We start from the raw sequence: 24,602 nt of genomic DNA on the forward strand, positions 1-24,602 counted from the left end.
CATGACATAAACAAACCAATAGAGAGAGTGGCAGATAGTAGAGGTCATGACATAAACTAACCAATGGAGAGAGTGGCAGGTAGTAGAGGTCATGACATAAACAAACCAATAGAGAGTGGCAGGTAGTAGAGGTCATGACATAAACAAACCATTGAGAGAGTGGCAGGTAGTAGAGGTCATGACATAAACAAACCAATAGAGAGTGGCAGATAGTAGAGGTCATGACATAAACAAACCAATGGAGAGAGTGGCAGGTAGTAGAGGTATGACATAAACAAATATTTGAAGTGGCAGGTAGTAGAGGTCATGACATAAACAAACCAATGAGAGTGGCAGGTAGTAGAGGTCATGACATAAACAAACCAATGGAGAGAGTGGCAGGTAGTAGAGGTCATGACATAAACAAACCAATGGAGAGAGTGGCAGGTAGTAGAGGTCATGACATAAACAAACCAATAGAGAGAGTGGCAGATAGTAGAGGTCATGACATAAACTAACCAATGGAGAGAGTGGCAGGTAGTAGAGGTCATGACATAAACAAACCAATAGAGAGTGGCAGGTAGTAGAGGTCATGACATAAACAAACCAATAGAGAGAGTGGCAGGTAGTAGAGGTCATGACATAAACTAACCAATGGAGAGAGTGGCAGGTAGTAGAGGTCATGACATAAACAAACCAATAGAGAGTGGCAGGTAGTAGAGGTCATGACATAAACAAACACATTTAGAGTTTGGGACTAAAAGGTTCTGTCTGCATAAAGATTATTCTGAGATAATTGGCTTTACATTTTCCTCGTTGATTTGAATGGTGTCAGCTATTTTTATATTGTATTCTTTTGAACTTAACATGAATTGGGGTATTTAGAGTAATATATATATATATATATATATATATATATATATAGGTTGAGAACATTGAACAGAACAAAGCTAAATGTCAATAACTCAATTTGGACAAAAATACAGATAGACGCTTAACAAACATTGAAGTAAAACAAGCATTTATTTTGGGTTCTGATGGGGGTACAACACTTGAACTAAACTCATGAGGAATTTATAAATATTCAAGAATCAACAAATATCATACATTTATTAGTCATAAAATGATTGCCCCTTTAAAGCAATAAATCATGTTTGAATGAGTGGTGAGGCAGAGAACAGTATAAAAGAGTACTTTTGCCTAAAATGTATGTAATCAATACAGACTTATTTGCATAACAGGATTCTCAACAACAACCAATTTCTTCCACTTTCTTGAGTCAGGAGCAACAAACAGTTGATCCAAATGTCTATATCACAGAAAAGTGAATAAGAATGAACCAACTACATTTGTGTCGTAATGTTACAGTATTCAGTATGTAAACTAGTGTTAATTTGTGTAGTAATGTTACTGTATTCAGTATGTAAACTAGTGTTAATTTGTGTAGTAATGTTACTGTATTCAGTATGTAAACTAGTGTTAATTTGTGTAGTAATGTTACTGTATTCAGTATGTAAACTAGTGTTAATTTGTGTAGTAATGTTACTGTATTCAGTATGTAAACTAGTGTTAATTTGTTGTTTAAAGTAAAACTAAAAGAAAGGTGTGCTTTACGTTTGGGAAACCAGAAGTGACCCTGGTCAGGCACAAATCCAGTTACATTTCTCTAATCATATGCAATGAGAGCCTCGTGTTCTTCAGCTCTGCTCTTCTTCAAAAAATAGACCACGACCACTGTCAGCAGAATCAAGGTCATGATGAACAGCCCGGCGAAGACTATGGTTCCCATGTCCGATCTGAGAAAATATGTAGCTTCCACATCTACAACAGGAGCTGCAATCAACAGCAAAAACAACCAAATAATGTCATCAGAGTAATGGGAGTTTATATTTGTTCATTTCAGTATGAAAAAGTCATGAAAAAGTATTGAATACCTTGTACTAAGAGGGTGAATGTTATTTATAATAGCGGTTACATGGAGAAAATCAGACCACTCTGAAATGAAAATGGATGGCCCTCCCTTCAGCAAAAGATACACTACGAGGGCAAAAGTATGTGGACACCTGCTCGTCGAACATCTCATTCCAAAATCATGGGCATTAATATGGAGTTGATCCCCCATTTGCAGCTATAACTGCCTCCACTCTTCTGGGAAGGATTTCCACGAGATGTTGGAACATTGCTGCGGGGACTTGCGTTCATTCAGCCACAAGAGCATTAGTGAGGTCGGGCACTGATGTTGGGCGATTAGGCCTGGCTCGCAGTCGGCATTCCAATTCATTCAAAGGTGTTCGATGAGGTTGAGGTCAGGGCTCTGTGCAGGCCAGTCAAGTTTTTCAACACCAATCTTGACAAATCATTTCTGTATGGACCTCACTTTGTGCATCATTGTCGTGATGAAACAGGAAAGAGCCTTCCCCAAACTGTTGCCACAAAGTTGGAAGCACAGAATCGTCTAGAATGTCATTGTATGCTGTAGTGTTAAGATTTCCCTTCACTGGAACTAAGGGGCCAAACCATGAAAAACAGCCCCAGACCATTATTTCTCCTACACCAAACTTTACAGTTGGCCCCACGCATTCAGGCAGGTAGCGCTCTTCTGGCATTCGCCAAACTTAGATTCAACCGTCGGACTGCCAGATGGTGAAGCGTAATTCATCACTCCAGAGAACGCGTTTCCACTGTTCCAATGGCGGCGAGCTTTACACCACTCTAGCCGACACTTGGTATTGCACATGGTGATCTTAGGCTTGTGTTTGGCTGCTCAGCCATGGAAACCCATTTCATGAAGCTCCCAAAAAACAGTTCTTATGCTGACGTTCTGCCTAACAGGCAGAACACTGTTTTTTGGGGGGAAGGGATGGTCAACAAGAACAGAACAGGCCAGGGCTCAGGGTTGGAATATCCATTGCAGTGTGTAATGCAGCCGAGTTTGATTTACACACTCCCATCAGCGATTTTAGAAATATAACTTTGCTCTGTGCTTCTCCCAGCATGCACTTCGTAGCCTATAGGCTATGGATCATTTGATTGACCACTCTAAACAGCCTATAGGCTATGGATCATTTGATTGAGACCACTCTAAACAGCCTATAGGCTATGGATAATTTGATTGAGACCACTCTAAACAGCCTATAGGCTATGGATCATTTGATTGAGACCACTCTAAACAGCCTATAGGCTATGGATCATTTGATTGAGACCACTCTAAACAGCCTATAGGCTATGGATCATTTGATTGAGACCACTCTAAACAGCCTATAGGCTATGGATCATTTGATTGAGACCACTCTAAACAGCCTATAGGCTATGGATCATTTGATTGAGACCACTCTAAACAGCCTATAGGCTATGGATCATTTGATTGAGACCACTCTAAACAGCCTATAGGCTATGGATCATTTGATTCAGACCACTCTAAACAGCCTATAGGCTCACTTGATATTGCGTGTCCAGTGGAGAATCAGAGATGAGGGGTGGCATCAGGCACACATCGATATATAGCCTAATAAGAAACTAATTCAAAAACACTGAGAAATATTTACATTTCATCAATTACATGACCCTCCCCTGGAGTAGACCTCAAAAACCTTCCCCTTGACTGAAATAGAAATAGAAAAAGCATAACCCTCCCCCCCTTTTCCTCCAGGTACCAATTCTGTAAATTTCGATCCATCCCTAAGAGTGGGGTAATTACCTGCACGGGTCTTTTCACCTGCACCTGTCTTCTGGTCTGCACTGGGCTGGGTCTCTCTGACCACACGGAAAGGACCCTGGGTAATGTAGTGCCTGTCTGTCTCTCCGTTGGGGAGATCTCGCCTGCGCCTCCGCGAGGCTTTGGTCAGGCAGCCCTGGTCACACCTAGAGTTGGGGTTTCCTACCTCACACAGGATGACGGTACAGGTGAGGAACACCTGGAGGAGGGTCATGGGATGTGAAAGGGGAGGTGATCATCCAAGAAGATGTTCCTAATACTGGATCAACATCCACAATCAACCAGTTAGATTGATATTTGTGAAATAAACATTTAGGTTGAAATCTGTGTCTGAATAAGACCAAACCTGTGCGATCTTGATGTCGTCAGGTAAATTCCACATTGACGCAACATGATTATGCTCTGATAAAGTCAGTAAATATAACAAAGAAAGAAAGAATGTGAAGTCAAGTCATTTTGATGTTGGGTTTTACCTGGTCGTAGCTCCCAGTGAATTTGAAGGCCTGGACCTCAAAGTAGAATTGGGTTCGGTTCCCGGGATAAACCTTGACTGTCTCGTCCTTTAGACACCTTCATTGTAAAAGAAAGAAAGAAAGTACATTTTTACTGAGACAGGATGGAGACAAATTCATTCATGATTACGTTTGTGTAATCTCTCAGTCCCATTTGAAGCTTGCCAATAGCATTATGTGCTTCTCTTAGTCAATAAAGACTGGTAGACAAATAGCAACTGTGGAAAACAAAAACAATAATTAGGGAAAACAAAACAACATTGTTTACCATTTAGGAAGGTGACATTATGTTGATTGTTACCTGTTGTTTACCATTTAGGAAGGTGACATTATGTTGACTGTTACCTGTTGTTCACCATTTAGGAATACAACATTATGTTGATTGTTACCTGTTGTTCACCATTTAGGAAGGTGACATTATGTTGACTGTTACCTGTTGTTCACCATTTAGGAAGGTGACATTATGTTGACTGTTACCTGTTGTTCACCATTTAGGAATACAACATTATGTTGACTGTTACCTGTTGTTTACCATTTAGGAAGGTGACATTATGTTGACTGTTACCTGTTGTTTACCATTTAGGAATACAACATTATGTTGACTGTTACCTGTTGTTCACCATTTAGGAATACAACATTATGTTGACTGTTACCTGTTGTTTACCATTTAGGAATACAACATTATGTTGACTGTTACCTGTTGTTTACCATTTAGGAAGGTGACATTATGTTGACTGTTACCTGTTGTTCACCATTTAGGAATACAACATTACGTTGACTGTTACCTGTTGTTTACCATTTAGGAATACAACATTATGTTGACTGTTACCTGTTGTTCACCATTTAGGAAGGTGACATTATGTTGACTGTTACCTGTTGTTTACCATTTAGGAAGGTGACATTATGTTGACTGTTACCTGTTGTTCACCATTTAGGAATACAACATTATGTTGACTGTTACCTGTTGTTCACCATTTAGGAAGGTGACATTATGTTGACTGTTACCTGTTGTTCACCATTTAGGAAGGTGACATTATGTTGACTGTTACCTGTTGTTTACCATTTAGGAAGGTGACATTATGTTGACTGTTACCTGTTGTTTACCATTTAGGAATACAACATTATGTTGATTGTTACCTGTTGTTCACCATTTAGGAATACAACATTATGTTGACTGTTACCTGTTGTTCACCATTTAGGAAGGTGACATTATGTTGACTGTTACCTGTTGTTCACCATTTTGACATTATGTTGACTGTTACCTGTTGTTCACCATTTAGGAAGGTGACATTATGTTGACTGTTACCTGTTGTTCACCATTTAGGAATACAACATTATGTTGACTGTTACCTGTTGTTTACCATTTAGGAAGGTGACATTATGTTGACTGTTACCTGTTGTTCACCATTTAGGAAGGTGACATTATGTTGACTGTTACCTGTTGTTTACCATTTAGGAAGGTGACATTATGTTGACTGTTACCTGTTGTTCACCATTTAGGAATACAACATTATGTTGACTGTTACCTGTTGTTTACCATTTAGGAAGGTGACATTATGTTGACTGTTACCTGTTGTTACCATTTGAATACAACATTATGTTGACTGTTACCTGTTGTTTACCATTTAGGAATACAACATTATGTTGACTGTTACCTGTTGTTCACCATTTAGGAAGGTGACATTATGTTGACTGTTACCTGTTGTTTACCATTTAGGAAGGTGACATTATGTTGACTGTTACCTGTTGTTCACCATTTAGGAATACAACATTATGTTGACTGTTACCTGTTGTTCACCATTTAGGAAGGTGACATTATGTTGACTGTTACCTGTTGTTCACCATTTAGGAAGGTGACATTATGTTGACTGTTACCTGTTGTTTACCATTTAGGAAGGTGACATTATGTTGACTGTTACCTGTTGTTTACCATTTAGGAATACAACATTTACCTGTTGTTCACCATTTAGGAATACAACATTATGTTGACTGTTACCTGTTGTTCACCATTTAGGAAGGTGACATTATGTTGACTGTTACCTGTTGTTCACCATTTAGGAAGGTGACATTATGTTGACTGTTACCTGTTGTTCACCATTTAGGAAGGTGACATTATGTTGTTGAATACAACATTATGTTGACTGTTACCTGTTGTTTACCATTTAGGAAGGTGACATTATGTTGACTGTTACCTGTTGTTCACCATTTAGGAAGGTGACATTATGTTGACTGTTACCTGTTGTTCACCATTTAGGAATACAACATTATGTTGACTGTTGTTCACCATTTAGGAAGGTGACATTATGTTGACTGTTACCTGTTGTTCACCATTTAGGAAGGTGACATTATGTTGACTGTTACCTGTTGTTCACCATTTAGGAATACAACATTATGTTGACTGTTACCTGTTGTTTACCATTTAGGAAGGTGACATTATGTTGACTGTTACCTGTTGTTCACCATTTAGGAAGGTGACATTATGTTGACTGTTACCTGTTGTTCACCATTTAGGAAGGTGACATTATGTTGACTGTTACCTGTTGTTTACCATTTAGGAAGGTGACATTATGTTGATTTGTTACCTGTTGTTTACCATTTAGGAAGGTGACATTATGTTGACTGTTACCTGTTGTTCACCATTTAGGAAGGTGACATTATGTTGACTGTTACCTGTTGTTTACCATTTAGGAAGGTGACATTATGTTGACTGTTACCTGTTGTTTACCATTTAGGAAGGTGACATTATGTTGACTGTTACCTGTTGTTCACCATTTAGGAAGGTGACATTATGTTGACTGTTACCTGTTGTTCACCATTTAGGAATACAACATTATGTTGACTGTTACCTGTTGTTTACCATTTAGGAAGGTGACATTATGTTGACTGTTACCTGTTGTTTACCATTTGGAATGACATTATGTTGACTGTTACCTGTTGTTTACCATTTAGGAAGGTGACATTATGTTGACTGTTACCTGTTGTTCACCATTTAGGAATGTTGACTGTTACCTGTTGTTTACCATTTAGGAAGGTGACATTATGTTGACTGTTACCTGTTGTTTACCATTTAGGAAGGTGACATTATGTTGACTGTTACCTGTTGAATACAACATTATGTTGACTGTTACCTGTTGTTTACCATTTAGGAAGGTGACATTATGTTGACTGTTACCTGTTGTTCACCATTTAGGAATACAACATTATGTTGACTGTTACCTGTTGTTTACCATTTAGGAAGGTGACATTATGTTGACTGTTACCTGTTGTTTACCATTTAGGAATACAACATTATGTTGATTGTTACCTGTTGTTCACCATTTAGGAAGGTGACATTATGTTGACTGTTACCTGTTGTTTACCATTTAGGAAGGTGACATTATGTTGACTGTTACCTGTTGTTTACCATTTAGGAATACAACATTATGTTGACTGTTACCTGTTGTTCACCATTTAGGAATTTATGTTGACTGTTACCTGTTGTTCACCATTTAGGAAGGTGACATTATGTTGACTGTTACCTGTTGTTCACCATTTAGGAAGGTGACATTATGTTGACTGTTACCTGTTGTTTACCATTTAGGAATACAACATTATGTTGATTGTTACCTGTTGTTCACCATTTAGGAATACAACATTATGTTGACTGTTACCTGTTGTTCACCATTTAGGAAGGTGACATTATGTTGACTGTTACCTGTTGTTCACCATTTAGGAAGGTGACATTATGTTGACTGTTACCTGTTGTTTACCATTTAGGAAGGTGACATTATGTTGACTGTTACCTGTTGTTTACCATTTAGGAATACAACATTATGTTGATTGTTACCTGTTGTTCACCATTTAGGAAGGTGACATTATGTTGACTGTTACCTGTTGTTACCATTTAGGAAGGTGACATTATGTTGACTGTTACCTGTTGTTTACCATTTAGGAAGGTGACATTATGTTGACTGTTACCTGTTGTTCACCATTTAGGAATACAACATTATGTTGACTGTTACCTGTTGTTTACCATTTAGGAAGGTGACATTATGTTGATTGTTACCTGTTGTTCACCATTTAGGAATACAACATTATGTTGACTGTTACCTGTTGTTTACCATTTAGGAATACAACATTATGTTGACTGTTACCTGTTGTTCACCATTTAGGAAGGTGACATTATGTTGACTGTTACCTGTTGTTTACCATTTAGGAAGGTGACATTATGTTGACTGTTACCTGTTGTTCACCATTTAGGAATACAACATTATGTTGACTGTTACCTGTTGTTCACCATTTAGGAAGGTGACATTATGTTGACTGTTACCTGTTGTTCACCATTTAGGAAGGTGACATTATGTTGACTGTTACCTGTTGTTTACCATTTAGGAAGGTGACATTATGTTGACTGTTACCTGTTGTTTACCATTTAGGAATACAACATTATGTTGATTGTTACCTGTTGTTCACCATTTAGGAATACAACATTATGTTGACTGTTACCTGTTGTTCACCATTTAGGAAGGTGACATTATGTTGACTGTTACCTGTTGTTCACCATTTAGGAATACAACATTATGTTGACTGTTACCTGTTGTTCACCATTTAGGAAGGTGACATTATGTTGACTGTTACCTGTTGTTTACCATTTAGGAATACAACATTATGTTGACTGTTACCTGTTGTTTACCATTTAGGAAGGTGACATTATGTTGACTGTTACCTGTTGTTCACCATTTAGGAAGGTGACATTATGTTGACTGTTACCTGTTGTTCACCATTTAGGAATACAACATTATGTTGACTGTTACCTGTTGTTCACCATTTAGGAAGGTGACATTATGTTGACTGTTACCTGTTGTTTACCATTTAGGAAGGTGACATTATGTTGACTGTTACCTGTTGTTCACCATTTAGGAATACAATTATGTTGACTGTTACCTGTTGTTCACCATTTAGGAAGGTGACATTATGTTGACTGTTACCTGTTGTTCACCATTTAGGAAGGTGACATTATGTTGACTGTTACCTGTTGTTTACCATTTAGGAAGGTGACATTATGTTGACTGTTACCTGTTGTTCACCATTTAGGAAGGTGACATTATGTTGACTGTTACCTGTTGTTCACCATTTAGGAAGGTGACATTATGTTGACTGTTACCTGTTGTTTACCATTTAGGAAGGTGACATTATGTTGACTGTTACCTGTTGTTCACCATTTAGGAAGGTGACATTATGTTGACTGTTACCTGTTGTTTACCATTTAGGAAGGTGACATTATGTTGACTGTTACCTGTTGTTTACCATTTAGGAAGGTGACATTATGTTGACTGTTACCTGTTGTTCACCATTTAGGAAGGTGACATTATGTTGACTGTTACCTGTTGTTACCATTTAGGAATACAACATTATGTTGACTGTTACCTGTTGTTCACCATTTAGGAAGGTGACATTATGTTGACTGTTACCTGTTGTTTACCATTTAGGAATACAACATTATGTTGATTGTTACCTGTTGTTCACCATTTAGGAAGGTGACATTATGTTGACTGTTACCTGTTGTTCACCATTTAGGAATACAACATTATGTTGATTGTTACCTGTTGTTCACCATTTAGGAAGGTGACATTATGTTGACTGTTACCTGTTGTTTACCATTTAGGAAGGTGACATTATGTTGACTGTTACCTGTTGTTTACCATTTAGGAATACAACATTATGTTGATTGTTACCTGTTGTTCACCATTTAGGAAGGTGACATTATGTTGACTGTTACCTGTTGTTCACCATTTAGGAATACAACATTATGTTGACTGTTACCTGTTGTTCACCATTTAGGAAGGTGACATTATGTTGACTGTTACCTGTTGTTTACCATTTAGGAATACAACATTATGTTGACTGTTACCTGTTGTTCACCATTTAGGAAGGTGACATTATGTTGACTGTTACCTGTTGTTTACCATTTAGGAATACAACATTATGTTGATTGTTACCTGTTGTTCACCATTTAGGAAGGTGACATTATGTTGACTGTTACCTGTTGTTCACCATTTAGGAATACAACATTATGTTGACTGTTACCTGTTGTTCACCATTTAGGAAGGTGACATTATGTTGACTGTTACCTGTTGTTTACCATTTAGGAATACAACATTATGTTGACTGTTACCTGTTGTTTACCATTTAGGAATACAACATTATGTTGACTGTTACCTGTTGTTCACCATTTAGGAAGGTGACATTATGTTGACTGTTACCTGTTGTTTACCATTTAGGAATACAACATTATGTTGATTGTTACCTGTTGTTCACCATTTAGGAAGGTGACATTATGTTGACTGTTACCTGTTGTTCACCATTTAGGAAGGTGACATTATGTTGACTGTTACCTGTTGTTTACCATTTAGGAAGGTGACATTATGTTGACTGTTACCTGTTGTTCACCATTTAGGAAGGTGACATTATGTTGACTGTTACCTGTTGTTTACCATTTAGGAAGGTGACATTATGTTGACTGTTACCTGTTGTCACACATTCTTTACTCTTGCAGGTAAACAAAATAAGATTTGCATTTCAGGCCACATAATGCAACAGGGGTGGTAAACAAGGAAAAATGTTGTGTATTTCCTATGCTGCCTTGAGTGTGTAATTGTTTGTCATGCAGGGCTCCCTTGTAAAGGAGACCTTGGCCTCACCGGGACTCCACCCTGCCTAAATAAAGGTTCAACATGTAAGAAATACAGCACGACGGCAGATTCCTGCATTTCCACGTTCACAGCTTCAAGCCCACAGCCCTTCTGTGGGACCTCTTCCTCACCCGTCTTTGATGAGGTCGTAGAAGAGACTGCTGCTGGCGCTGTCATCCGGAGTGGCTTTGCAAGACTCCACCAACAGCTGTACCTTGGGCAGATCGGCCTGGGCCTGGATGCCCATGTACAGCCTGTCCATTAGCTTCACCTTCACTGGGTAAGCACTGGGATCCACCTTCTGGGTGAACTTACTGTCCTTGAAGACCTCAAAGGTGTAGCCGAAGCTGCCAAAGTTGGACTCTGTGAACATGTAGTTGGAGCTGTGGATCTGGTAATAGTTGGAAATGCTGACGGTCTTGGGATACCGGCAGGAGAAGCCGATGTTGATCCGGTTACGTCGCGTGATGGTCGCGTTGACCGCGTCGAAGGAGTTTATTTCGTTTTTGAACACCATGAAGTCACCTGCATCCTAGATAGAAGCGGAGAGAGAAACCAGATTTAGGAAGATAAGAAACAAAACACAAGAAAGGAGAAAGAGATGGTACACCTCCAAGTATGTGTGTGTTCGAATATTTCTCATACCTCCATCTTTGTGCCACAGGTTTTGAGTGACATGGTGCCCATGATGTGTGTTTGGTTGGAGGTTAGGGAGCAGGATGAGTCGGCTAGCCGCAGCCACTTCATGTCCACCCCAGGCAGATAGGCCTTGCTCACAGCAATGCTGATCCTATTGTCTGTGCACGAAACATTCGCCTCACCTGTACACAGAGGAAATGACGTGTTATGTGTGTGTCATCACGTTAGGATTGGATCTTACCCTATAACATACATGGAAGTCTATCTAGTAACAGTAAAGGTGAAATAAAAAACAGTGCAATGATTGAAGGGGTGAAAATCAACTAACCTGTAAGTGCGAGGGCTTTGGCCACCACCACAACCACACATCTCATCTCTGACTGGCTGAAATGAAGAACAAATGAGAACAACAATGACCACAGAACGACAACAACAACAATTACTGTAAATGTCCCTTCAACGAACCTCTCGTTTGTCTCGGCAGTGAAACAGATGGGAATGCTTTGTCTCAGGTGTCTTTCCTGCGGGATCCAGCCCAGGAAGAGCCTCGTGACACCAAAGCCCTCATCCCTGATCTTCTTGGTCATGTTGGAAGGGCCGCTGACCTGGAAGTCAAATGTCCTTTGAGGAAGCAGAAAGACAGAGAAGTTACAACCCCTGGACAAGTGAGAGGATGCCAAGGAGTATTTTGGTTATATCAAACTCTATTCATCTCATTCATTTTCAGTTTTCATGTGCTGTTTTCAAGCTGGTTAAAAAAACGAGCATTGCTAAGTGTTGTGGTCTCTGCAGTCAGTCAGTCCAGAGGTAAAACAACGGGGGAAGTCGATGGAGTTTTGGCAGTAAGGTGATGTAGGTGAGAGAGGTACTCTTACTTGGCATGGGCGGTTTTTACTCGGGCTTCGAGTTGGTACAGGTGACCCACAGCGGCATGATGGACATCCCCATGTGAAGGTGTTGGAGTGAAGAACTGTGGTCGTATGTAGCCAGGGAGACAGTTGGATAGAGCTGGCTGGACTAAAACCACAGAAAGGACAGGTTTTAGATACAGTACCAGTCAAACATTTAGACACACCTACTCATTCAAGGGTTACTTATTTATTTTTACTATTTTCTAAATTGTAGAATAATAGTGAAGACATCAAAACTATGAAATGACACATATGGAATCATGTAGTAACCAAAAAAAGTGTTAAACAAATCTAAATATATTTTATATTTGAGATTCTTCAAAGTAGCCACCCTTTGCCTTGATGACAGCTTTGCACACTCTTGGCATTCTCTATGTAGCCAGTGACACAGTTGGGCAGAGTTGGCTGGACTAAAACCAGAGAAAGGACAGGTTTTAGACATCTAGTGGGTGTGTTAATAAAGGGGCATTCTGGGATTGCTACATCCATTATTATACTATTAAATTAATGATATATAGACATTGATTCTTCAAGACTATAACTTATAGAAATGCCTCAGGAGCTTAGTTCAACTGTCTTAATAAATCACCACCTAAAATACAAGCTTGTTTTATTTAATCTAATGTTTGTATAGCTTTATAGCATGGTTAAAGATATCATTTTGATCTGATGGATAGTCAGTCCTTGTATCCATAGCTATCATTTTGATCTCATGGATGGTCAGTCCTTGTATCCATAGCTATCATTTTGATCTGATGGATAGTCAGTACTTGTATCCATAGCTACCATTTTGATCTCATTGATGGTCAGTCCTTGTATCCATAGCTATCATTTTGATCTCATGGATGGTCAGTCCTTGTATCCATAGCTATCATTTTGATCTCATGGATGGTCAGTCCTTGTATCCATAGCTATCATTTTGATCTCATGGATGATTAGTCCTTGTATCCATAGCTATCATTTTGATCTCATGGATAGTCAGTCCTTGTATCCATAGCTATCATTTTGATCTCATGGATGGTCAGTCCTTGTATCCATAGCTATCATTTTGATCTCATGGATGGTCAGTCCTTGTATCCATAGCTATCATTTTGATCTCATGGATGGTCAGTCCTTGTATCCATAGCTATCATTTTGATCTCATGGATGGTCAGTCCTTGTATCCATAGCTATCATTTTGATCTCATGGATGGTCAGTCCTTGTATCCATAGCTATCATTTTGATCTCATGGATAGTCAGTCCTTGTATCCATAGCTATCATTTTGATCTCATGGATGGTCAGTCCTTGTATCCATAGCTATCATTTTGATCTGATGGATAGTCAGTACTTGTATCCATAGCTACCATTTTGATCTCATTGATGGTCAGTCCTTGTATCCATAGCTATCATTTTGATCTCATGGATGGTCAGTCCTTGTATCCATAGCTATCATTTTGATCTCATGGATGGTCAGTCCTTGTATCCATAGCTATCATTTTGATCTCATGGATGGTCAGTCCTTGTATCCATAGCTATCATTTTGATCTCATGGATAGTCAGTCCTTGTATCCATAGCTAGCATTTTGATCTCATGGATAGTCAGTCATTGTTTCCATAGCTATCATTTTGATCTCATGGATAGTCAGTCCTTGTATCCATAGCTATCATTTTGATCTCATGGATGGTCAGTCCTTGCATCCATAGCTATCATTTTGATCTCATGGATGGTCAGTCCTTGCATCCATAGCTATCATTTTGATCTCATGGATGATTACGAGTTCAATTTTGAAACCTACACCACTTTTACCAAAATGCAACTCAAATTCTGTTTTATTTTTTGACAAATGACTATATGTCACTGATCTATACATATTATACGACTAGACAAAACACTAGACAAATCACATTGAATTAAATTGATTGGTTGGTTCACTATGAAAAAAGGAAGCATTCAACTGTGAGACATGCTACTTACTCTCCACGGCAAACTGCAAGGGCACGCGGCTGAACGGGGTCGGAGTCGGGTTACTGGCATAGGACTCGTTCAGGGCCTTTCTGGTATAATTAGATTTATATCCCGTCATGTTGACGTCTACAGTGGGATGGTCCTGCAGCAGCACCTCAAATACATGCAACCCTACAGCCAACCGGCCCGTGGCATGCAGAGTGCACTGGACCTGGAGGGATGAGATGATAGTGAATTAACTGCTGATCTAGGGACCCAGGGACCCGTCCCAGGCAAACCTGGGAACCCAGGGACCGGTCCCAGGCAAACCGGCGAGCCAGGGACCCTGTTTCAGGCAAACCGGCAACCCAGGGACCCGTCCCAGGCAAACCAGCGACCCAGGGACCCGTCCCAGGCAAACCGGCAACCCAGGGACCCGTCCCAGGCAAACCAGCAACCCAGGGACCAACCCAGGGACCAGGACCAGCAACCCAGGGACCCGTCCCAGGCAAACCAGCAACCCAGGGACCCGTCCCAGGCAAACCAGCAACCCAGGGACCCGTCCCAGGCAAACCGGCGACCCAGGGACCCGTCCCAGGGACCCCATCCCAGGCAAACCAGCAACCCAGGGACCCGTCCCAGGCAAACCGGCGACCCAGAGGACCCCGTCCCAGGGACCCCATCCCAGGCAAACCAGCAACCCAGGGACCCGTCCCAGGCAAACCGGCAACCCAGGGACCCGTCCCAGGCAAACCGGCGACCCAGAGGACCCCGTCCCAGGGACCCCATCCCAGGCAAACCAGCAACCCAGGGACCCGTCCCAGGCAAACCGGCAACCCAGGGACCCGTCCCAGGCAAACCTGCAACCCAGGGACCCCATCCCAGGCAAACCAGCAACCCAGGGACCCCATCCCAGGCAAACCTGCAACCCAGGGACCCCGTCCCAGGCAAACCGGCGACCCAGGCAAACCGGCAACCCAGGGACCCCGTCCCAGGCAAACCTGCAACCCAGGCAAACCGGCAACCCAGGGACCCGTCCCAGGCAAACCGGCAACCCAGGCAAACCGGCAACCCAGGGACCCGTCCCAGGCAAACCGGCGACCCAGGGACCGGTCCCAGGCAAACCGGCAACCCAGGGACCCGTCCCAGGCAAACCGGCAACCCAGGGACCTGTCCCAGGCAAACCGGCAACCCAGGGACCCCGTCCCAGGCAAACCGGCAACCCAGGGACCCGTCCCAGGCAAACCGGCAACCCAGGGACCCCGTCCCAGGCAAACCGGCGACGCAGGGACCCGTCCCAGGCAAACCGGCAACCCAGGGACCCGTCCCAGGCAAACCGGCAACCCAGGGACCCCGTCCCAGGCAAACCGGCGACCCAGGGACCCGTCCCAGGCAAACCGGCGACCCAGGGACCCGTCCCAGGCAAACCGGCGACCAACATCATACAGTTACCAAAAACGTTTTTTTTTCCTTCACATCAGGTAAATGATAATGGAAAGGAGAAGTAATCAACATTTTAAATTGAAAGTATTTCGTAGATCATTTTCATTATTTTGATCTCCCCACATAATAATTGGAAGAGGAAGTGTAAACTCTAACATAGCCTATTAGCTAGAAAGGTAATATCGAACACATTTTTGCTAAGAGCAACTGTTTATCTGGTTTAACAAAGGTCAGCCATGTGTTGGCAAAGCATTATGTCCAAGTCAAGAAAGCTTACCAGCAGCCAGCAGCACTGGTAGCCTGTGCCGCATTCACATGCTATCAGAGTTATCGGAAGTGGGAACGGCCTTCTAAGTCGGAGTTACAAGTGGGAACGACCTTCTAAGTCGGAGTTACAAGTGGGAACGACCTTCTAAGTCGGAGTTACAAGTGGGAACGACCTTCTAAGTCGGAGTTACAAGTGGGAACGGCCTTCTAAGTCGGAGTTACAAGTGGGAACGGCCTTCTAAGTCGGAGTTACAAGTGGGAACGGCCTTCTAAGTCGGAGTTACAAGTGGGAACGGCCTTCTAAGTCGGAGTTACAAGTGGGAACGGCCTTCTAAGTCGGAGTTACAAGTGGGAACGACCTTCTAAGTCGGAGTTACAAGTGGGAACGGCCTTCTAAGTCGGAGTTACAAGTGGGAACGACCTTCTAAGTCGGAGTTACAAGTGGGAACGGCCTTCTAAGTCGGAGTTACAAGTGGGAACGGCCTTCTAAGTCGGAGTTACAAGTGGGAACGACCTTCTAAGTCGGAGTTACAAGTGGGAACGGCCTTCTAAGTCGGAGTTACAAGTGGGAACGGCCTTCTAAGTCGGAGTTACAAGTGGGAACGGCCTTCTAAGTCGGAGTTACAAGTGGGAACTGCCTTCTAAGTCGGAGTTACAAGTGGGAAGCTTGTTGTTTCTATGTAGCGACGTTTCACCACTGACATTTCAGCTTTTCAACCAAAAAATGACAACAAATCCCTTTTTGACAATTACAACATTATCAATGAGGATAATGTAGCTATATCATATCGTAGCTATACCATATCGTCAATGTTAAGCAAGCTAATTGTATAATTAGCAGCATTAGCTAGCTCATCAAGCTATTTGTTAAAGAATCGTTCTAACTTCAAAGGCATGTGAACACATTCATGTCGGACTTACGACTTCCCACTTCCCAGTTTCCCATTTCCCACGAGCACATGAAGCCACCTCTATTCGCGTGTGCTTTTTAAAATCCGAAATCAGATACTCCAGTGAATGTCATTGTATACCATGAGTGTAATTTGCTCAATATTTAGAGTTGAGAAATAAAGTTGACATCGTTAGAAATAAGATATTCTCCTCTTTTCTACTTGTGGGTATGTAATTATAAATGTGTTTATTCTGTTGTTGCTAGCGATATTCATAAAAACATTGAGAGGGGGAACCCTCTACAGTACCTCCGCAGGAATTGTTCAAGTGCCTTTGAAGTCGGAACAATTTTAGCTAACTTAATAATACCCCATGCACTAAACCGTTAATAAACGGGCTTGATTTCATCTACATCAATCTGCAGGGAGGGATATTGTTAATTTTATTACCCTGTCAAGTGTAATGTTGGGGTGTGCGACATTCACAGGGAAGTGGCACCTCACGTCATCTCCATCCGGGTCATAGGCCAAGAGAGGAAGAGTGGAAAAGCAGTTCTGAGGAACTCTACTCATGACATCACAGAGAGAAACCAAAAAAACACTTTCATTAGTAGATAATAATCCCAGATAACAGCGACGTGACTGTAGTGTTATGTAGATGTAGAATAAAACAGAATGTATTGTTTAACCCTTTAGACCACAATAGAATTCTAGAATGCTGCTGTAGATGACTGAGACGGCCCCTATGGGTTCTAAAGGGCTCAGGTTGAAATATGCCACTAAGTTTAGTGTGTGGTTATTTGGCAGAAACTCTTTTTTGGTACATTCAGTTTGCTTCCCTCGTGGTCGTACCGCAGGGTTGGGACAGTTGCCGTGACAGGAGGTGTGTTTTGAGTTGGAGGCCCCGGGCTGACCCGTAACCCCAAATCCACCTCGGTGTGTATTGTCCAGTTGGTCTTTCCATTGACATTGGAGCCCCAACAGCAACCTGAGTCACTACAATGAGAGGTTGAATCAGTGCATTGAAGTGGTAGATCAGCATGACATCATTCTGACAGATACCAGTATTTTCTAGTGATTCCATCCACATCATCAAAATAACTGTTATTTCCACAGTGCTCAGATTGCAATGTTATGTCTTTCCAACATTAAAATCGAGCAAAATGTTGTTTGATGGGATCGGAGCACAACAGACACAGCAACAATAACTATACAGTGTTTGTGTGTGTGTCGGGGTGGGGGTGTCAAGATGCCTGGATGATGTGCTTATTACTCGTCAAAACAGCATTCAACAGATGACTTCCTGTCTCTAACACCCAGAAGCTGACGTCAACCCCCCGCCCCTTCCTCCACCACACCCAGAAAATCCAAGTTTACCTCAGGGTGTAGGATTGGGTTTTCTGGTCCCTAGTGAAGTTTCTAGTCAAGTGTCCCTCCGACTGGCACCAGAGGTTTTGGCCGGACTGGTCCTTGTCGGTGGTCTGCACGACAGGTCCTTGTCGGTTGGCACTGCCATTACAGTAGCCGCTGGTGCACTCCCAGGAGAACTGCTGTTCACACCTGTCCCTGCCATTCTCACGGTAGTGGAATTGTACCTGCCAGCACACAGGTTAGGACCCATACTCACAGACAGCCTCAGAGTAGGAGTGCTGATACAGGATCAGTTTTGCCTTTTAGATCATAATGAATAAGAGTATATGGACAGGGGGACCCTGATCCTAGATCAGCTCTACCACTCTGAGAAGCTTTTTGAATATGGGCCCTGCTAGGGGAGATAGGTCGGGTTGCATTAAGAATGTTTAGAAATGGTTGCATCAAGACAGAATGAATAATGGTTACATCAAGATAGAAAGAATGGTTACATCAAGATAGAAAGAATGGTTACATCAAGATAGAAAGAATGGTTACATCAAGATAGAAATAATGGTTACATCAAGATAGAAATAATGGTTACATCAAGATAGAAATAATGGTTACATCAAGATAGAAATAATGGTTACATCAAGATAGAAAGAAGGGTTACATCAAGATAGAAAGAATGGTTACATCAAGATAGAAATAATGGTTACATCAAGATAGAAAGAAGGGTTACATCAAGATAGAAAGAAGGGTTACATCAAGATAGAAATATGGTTACATCAAGATAGAAATAATGGTTACATCAAGATAGAAATAATGGTTACATCAAGATAGAAAGAAGGGTTACATCAAGATAGAAAGAATGGTTGCATCAAGACAGAAATAATGGATGCATCAAGACAGAACGAAAATAAGAACAAATAAGTAATACATGTTTGATATAATATATTAGTTAATGGTGTTGAATAGTTATCAAGAGTGCATTAGATGGTAAATGTACTGTAATATTGTCCCATGACTCAAGCTATTTCTCAACTTGAAGATCTTACTCTCCACAGAGTTTATGTAAAGAAACTGCTAATTCAATTTCCTCCATCACCTAGTTCATGTAGAAAAGCTGCTAAATCAATTTCTTACTTTCATTGGATGTGGAATTGATTCGGAGTGTTGTTTTCATTTTTTATAAATTGCACTTAAGATTTTCCATTTGCAAATCTACTAACAGGAAATTACTTGGAATTGACCACAAACTACACTGTAAACCCCAAGGCATTTTAACTCAAATACTACTAGTAAGTTGAACTCAATGAAAAGTCATTAGTGCTTTAAATGTTTATGTAGTACTGACTCAAAACTAAATGATAAGTCACATCAACTCCATTTAAAAAAATAATAAATCTGGGAATTTGGGGAAAGTTACCAGAATTTTGCTAATCTACTTGCAGGCCTTATGTGGCCTGTAAACCATGAGTTTCATGCCAATGTATTAAAGTAAAGATAGAATTCATAATAAGGCCTTATGAGATATGTAATGTATTGTCAAAATGAGTTTTATTATCATGATAACATTCACCGAGGAACTCACTTGGTGAAGGCCACAGGACTGAAAATGAACGAATTCAACAACCATGTCTCTGTCACTAACAAGTACTGTCATGGGTGGTAACTCTACACTTCACTCTGAAAGACAAGGCACGCTGGTAAATTATATTGGAGGCGTGGCTTAGTGGGGGCATTAGTCTAAATGTTCAAGTTGATACAACTCAAATCTGGATACAACTCAAATCTATTGTCACAGTGACAATATCACTTTAAGTAACTGTACTGAGATACAGCGTTGGAAAAAGTACTAAATTGTCATACTGGAGTACAAGATACCTTAATAGAAAAGTAATAGTCACCCAGTAAAATGATACTTGAGTAAAAATCTACAAGTATTTGGTTTTAAAAATACTTAAGTAAATGGAATTGCTAAAATGTACTTAAGTATCAAAAGTAAAAGTATAAATAATTTCAAATTCCTTATATTAATCAAACCAGATGACACAATTCTCTTTTCGTTTTTAAATGTATGTATAGCCAGGGGCACACTACAACACTCAGACATCATTAACAAATGAAGCATTTGTGTTTAGTGAGTCCTCCAGATCAGAGGGAAAAGGGGATGACCAGAGATGTTCTTTTGACAAGTGTGTGAATTGGACAATTCTCCTGTCAAAATTTTATTTCGGAATGTAGTGAAGTAAAAGTAAAAGTTGCCAAAAATATAAATAGTAAAGTAAAGTACAGATACCCCACAAAATACTTAAGTAGTCCTTTAAAGTATTGTTTACTTAAGTACTTTACACCACTGCTCAGATATATTAAGTGCAATGAGTTTCCTCACAAGTTTTGAGTAATGACAGCACATCTGGATTTACAGTGTACTGTTATCAACCCTAGCTTTGTCTCCTTTCTCATCTTTCATCTTCATCCCTCCATCTCCTTTCTCTCTTCATCTTCCCCTCCATCTTCCTTTCTCTCTTCCTCCCCCTTCTATCTCCCTTTCTCTCTTCCTCCCCCCTCTATCTTCCTTTCTCTTCCTCCCCTTCTATCCCTTTCTCTCCTTTCTTCCTCCCCCTTCTATCTTCCTTTCTCTCTTCCTCCCCTCTATCTTCCTTTTTCTTCCTCCCCCTTCTATCTCCCTTTCTCTCTTCCTCCCCCCTCTTCCTTTCTCTTCCTCCCCTTCTATCTCCCTTTCTCTCTCCTCCCCTCTATCTCCCTTTCTCTCCTCCCCTCTATCCTTCCTCTATCTTCCTCTCTTCTTTCTCTCCCCCTCTATCTCCCTTTCTCCTCTCTCTTCCTCTTCTATCTTCCTTTCTTCTCTTCTCTCTCCCCTCTCTCTTTTCTCTTTTCTCCTCCCCTCTCTCTTCCTCCCCCTATATCTCCTTTCTCTCTTCCTCCCCTCTATCTTCCTTTCTCTTCCTTTCCTCCCCCTTCTATCTCCCCTTCCCCCTCTCTTCCTTTCTCTTCCTCCCCTCTATCTCCTTTTCCTCCCCTCTATCTCCTTTTTCTATCTTCCTCTTCCTTTCTATCTCTCTTCCTCCCCTCTATCTTCCTTTCTCTCCTCCCCTATATCTCCCTTTCTCTCTTCCTCCCCCTCTATCTTCTCTTCCTTTCTCTCTTCCTCCCCCTCTATCTTCCTTTCTCTTCCTCCCCTCTATCTCCTTTCTCTCTTCCTCCCCTCTATCTCCTTTCCCTTTCTCTCTTCCTCCCCCTCTATCTTCCTTTCTCTCCTCCCCCCTCTCCTTCTCTCTTTCTCTCTTCCTCTTCCTCCCCCTCTATCTTCCTTTCTCTCCTCCCCTTCTCCTCTTCCTCCCCTCTTCTTTCTCTCTTCCTCTATCTTCCTCCCCTCTATCTCCTTTCTCTCTTCCTTTCTCCTCTTCCTCCCCCTCTATCTTCCTTTCTCCTTTTCTCTTCTTCCTCCTTCTATCTTCCTCCCTTTCTATCTCCTTTCTTCTCTTCCCCTCTATCTTCCTTTCTCTCTTCCTCCCCCTCTATCTTCCTTTCTCTCCTCCCCTATCTCTTCCTCTCCCCTATTTCTCTCTCTCCCTTCCCCCTCTATCTCCCTTCTCTCTCCCCTTCTTCTCCCCCCTATCCCCTCTATCTTCCTTTCTCTCTTCCTCCTCCTATATCTTCCTTTCTCTCTTCTCTCTTCCTCCCCCTCTATCTTCCTTTCTCTCTTCCTCCCCCTCTATCTTCCTTTCTCTCTTCCTCCCCCTCTATCTTCCTTTCTCTCTTCCTCCTCCTATATCTTTCTTCCTTTATTATTTTACCTGATACTCTATCAATCGATAAAGATTGGTCAGACAATTGTTTTACATGTCTGAACAGTTTTCTTTAACAGTTGCTAAAGAAAAGGCATGGATGAACACCTTCTGTGTCTTTCAGAATCAGAGCTTGTTTATAGATCAGTGTATTTCTTGGATGTACATGTCAAACCTGTATGATCACATGATCTCCTGACATTCATTTTCATTTCCATATAAAAAAAGATTTAAAAAATCTTCCCCAAAAGTGATAAATTAGGCTACATCATTTCAACAGTTTTATTCCCAAACATAGAAGCAAGACAGAAATGGTGTGTTTCTTTCACTGCCAGAAATGGTAAATGTACCTTGTGAAATTGGTTATGAGCAGTGGTGTAAAGTAACTAAGCAAAAACAATGTTTTGGTTAAAGTGCAGACAGTCAGCTTGAGTGAGAAAGATGCACAAATATCGTGATTAATTCAGGATTATCCGTAACCATAGTAGCATCCACAATAATGTGTTTAGAAACATGTTATATGCGTATTTCAATAAAAGTGACTCCAAAATGACACAATACATTTTTTCCCATTTCCCCTGTAAAAAAAAGATGTACTTTTTACTCGCTTACATTTTCCTTGACACCCAAAAGCACTCATTTCGAATGCTTTTAGCAGGACAGGAAAATGGTCGGATCGACAACAAGCGGTCATCACTACTGCCTCTGATCAGACGGACTCCCTAGACGCAAATGCTTTGTTTGTAAATGATGTCTGACTGTTGGAGTGTGCCGCTGGCTATTCATAAATTAAACAAAAAATTGTGCTGTCTGGTTTAAAAAGGAATTTGAAATGATACATAGCATTTACTTGTACCTTTGATACTTCAGTATATTTAAAACCAAATACTTTTAGGACTTTTACTCAAGTAGTATTTTACTGGATTACTTCACTTGAGTCGTTTTCTATGTTTATTTTTACTTAAGTACGACAATTGGGTACTTTTTCCACCACTGGTTAGGAGTATTATAGTATTAAAGGCACTGGCAGGTTTGGCATGTACTTTGTAGACTATTTATTGACTATTTATTGCAAATCAAGTTATTCACTCATAGGAACCTACCTCTCCTGTCCATTTCGAGTCTGGGGGCATGTATCCCGGTACTGTACAGCGCACAGTCCCGCCATAATACGTCGACTCCGCGCTGTGGCAGACGGCACTGCTGAGTACCAGCAGGAGCAGCATACCAAGGTCCATGATGTCTTTCTCTTAGCCTATCTGTCTGTCTGTCTGTCTGTCTGTCTGTCTGTCTAATCATCTCCTTCGAGTTCCTCGTTCCTATTCATTTATATGGTGGAGGCGTGGAGTAATTCAATGACTGGAATAACCGGGTTTGTGATGCACTTCAAAGTATTTGGAGAAAAAAAATTCGCATTGTTTGATCCTGTGTTGCCTCACTTCATAATTAGATTGCTATAATCATTATATATATATATATATATTCCTTTGCAATGAAAGGATTGCATTGAGACTGTAATCTTATTGGTGATTTGGTTGTTGTTCTTGCGGTGACCTATGAGCTTCACTTGTTTGGACCGTCTGCAAGGCTGGGCTGGTTAGACCAAACCTACACATTTGAAAAGTATCACCATGCATGTTTTTTAAACGCTAAAGACTTGTTTTTAAAATTGTAATTATGATGAATAATGGCTATGGATATATGATTCGGCTATTGGTATATAGCCTGTACATATGCCTATTCTTGTGACAATTATTATTTCGTCTTGTACATATATTTGAAGAATTATAAATATGGTCCAATTCTTTAAAAAACAACGTACTGCACAAACACACTCTCTCACCCCAGCCGTTTTCAAAACGAATGCAATCAAGTTTAACCCAGACTAAACTCCTCTCACAGGGTGAACCGGGCGAGCTAAATTGCAACTTCCTCTGAGTTGGCTCGTCGTTCCATACGGCGCTGTTGCTCGGTGTCATGATTGGGCCTTCTGTCGTATTGAAGTACTAGTCGGAACTAGGAAACTCGGAACTTTCCGATTTGCTAACTGGTTGTAGTTATACACTTGCCGCGATCAACCAGTTATCAAGTCGGACATTTCCGGGTTTCCTATCATGTGAAAGCGGCTTTAAATCGAAGAGCGGAGTACTCAATGTTTTCACATTCAAAAGTTTTTGCTCTTATAAAAACTTATATAGGCCTATCCCAAGGAAAACTACTTTGAAAATTGTAACATGTGTTACATATGTTTCTGAATGATTTATCATGCTGTTTTGTCAACATTATGGCCCGGTGATGCTCGATTTGAACTGGGCTTACCTTCCTCACCGCTTTTGCCCGGTGAAGTGACAGGCCATCGCCCGATTGAAACGCTATTAGCGCGCACCACCGCTACCTAGCTAGCCATTTCACATCTGTTACATGAGCTGACAAGTTAAAAATCTGTTGTTCTGCCCCTGAATAAAGCAGTCAAAGAACCTTTTG

The 24,602-nt window shown here is 41.0% G+C and overlaps 1 protein-coding gene across 1 annotated transcript; it reads right to left on the reverse strand.

Annotated features, from left to right (window-relative positions):
• Positions 1-983: 983 nt before the first annotated feature.
• Positions 984-23,421, reverse strand: LOC112249401. Its single transcript, XM_042317662.1, has 13 exons — positions 23,222-23,421; positions 18,331-18,548; positions 17,806-17,949; positions 17,404-17,518; positions 14,384-14,585; positions 12,392-12,533; positions 11,982-12,137; positions 11,845-11,900; positions 11,523-11,698; positions 11,009-11,409; positions 4,168-4,264; positions 3,677-3,893; positions 984-1,812 (listed from the first exon to the last, which is right to left on the reverse strand). The coding sequence occupies exons 1-13, from the start codon at positions 23,354-23,356 to the stop codon at positions 1,646-1,648; spliced, it is 2,226 nt and encodes a 741-aa protein (XP_042173596.1). The 5' UTR covers positions 23,357-23,421; the 3' UTR covers positions 984-1,645.
• Positions 23,422-24,602: the final 1,181 nt, after the last annotated feature.

The sequence above is a fragment of the Oncorhynchus tshawytscha genome, unplaced genomic scaffold (assembly GCF_018296145.1).
Source record: "Oncorhynchus tshawytscha isolate Ot180627B unplaced genomic scaffold, Otsh_v2.0 Un_scaffold_14841_pilon_pilon, whole genome shotgun sequence".
NCBI lineage: Eukaryota > Metazoa > Chordata > Actinopteri > Salmoniformes > Salmonidae > Oncorhynchus > Oncorhynchus tshawytscha.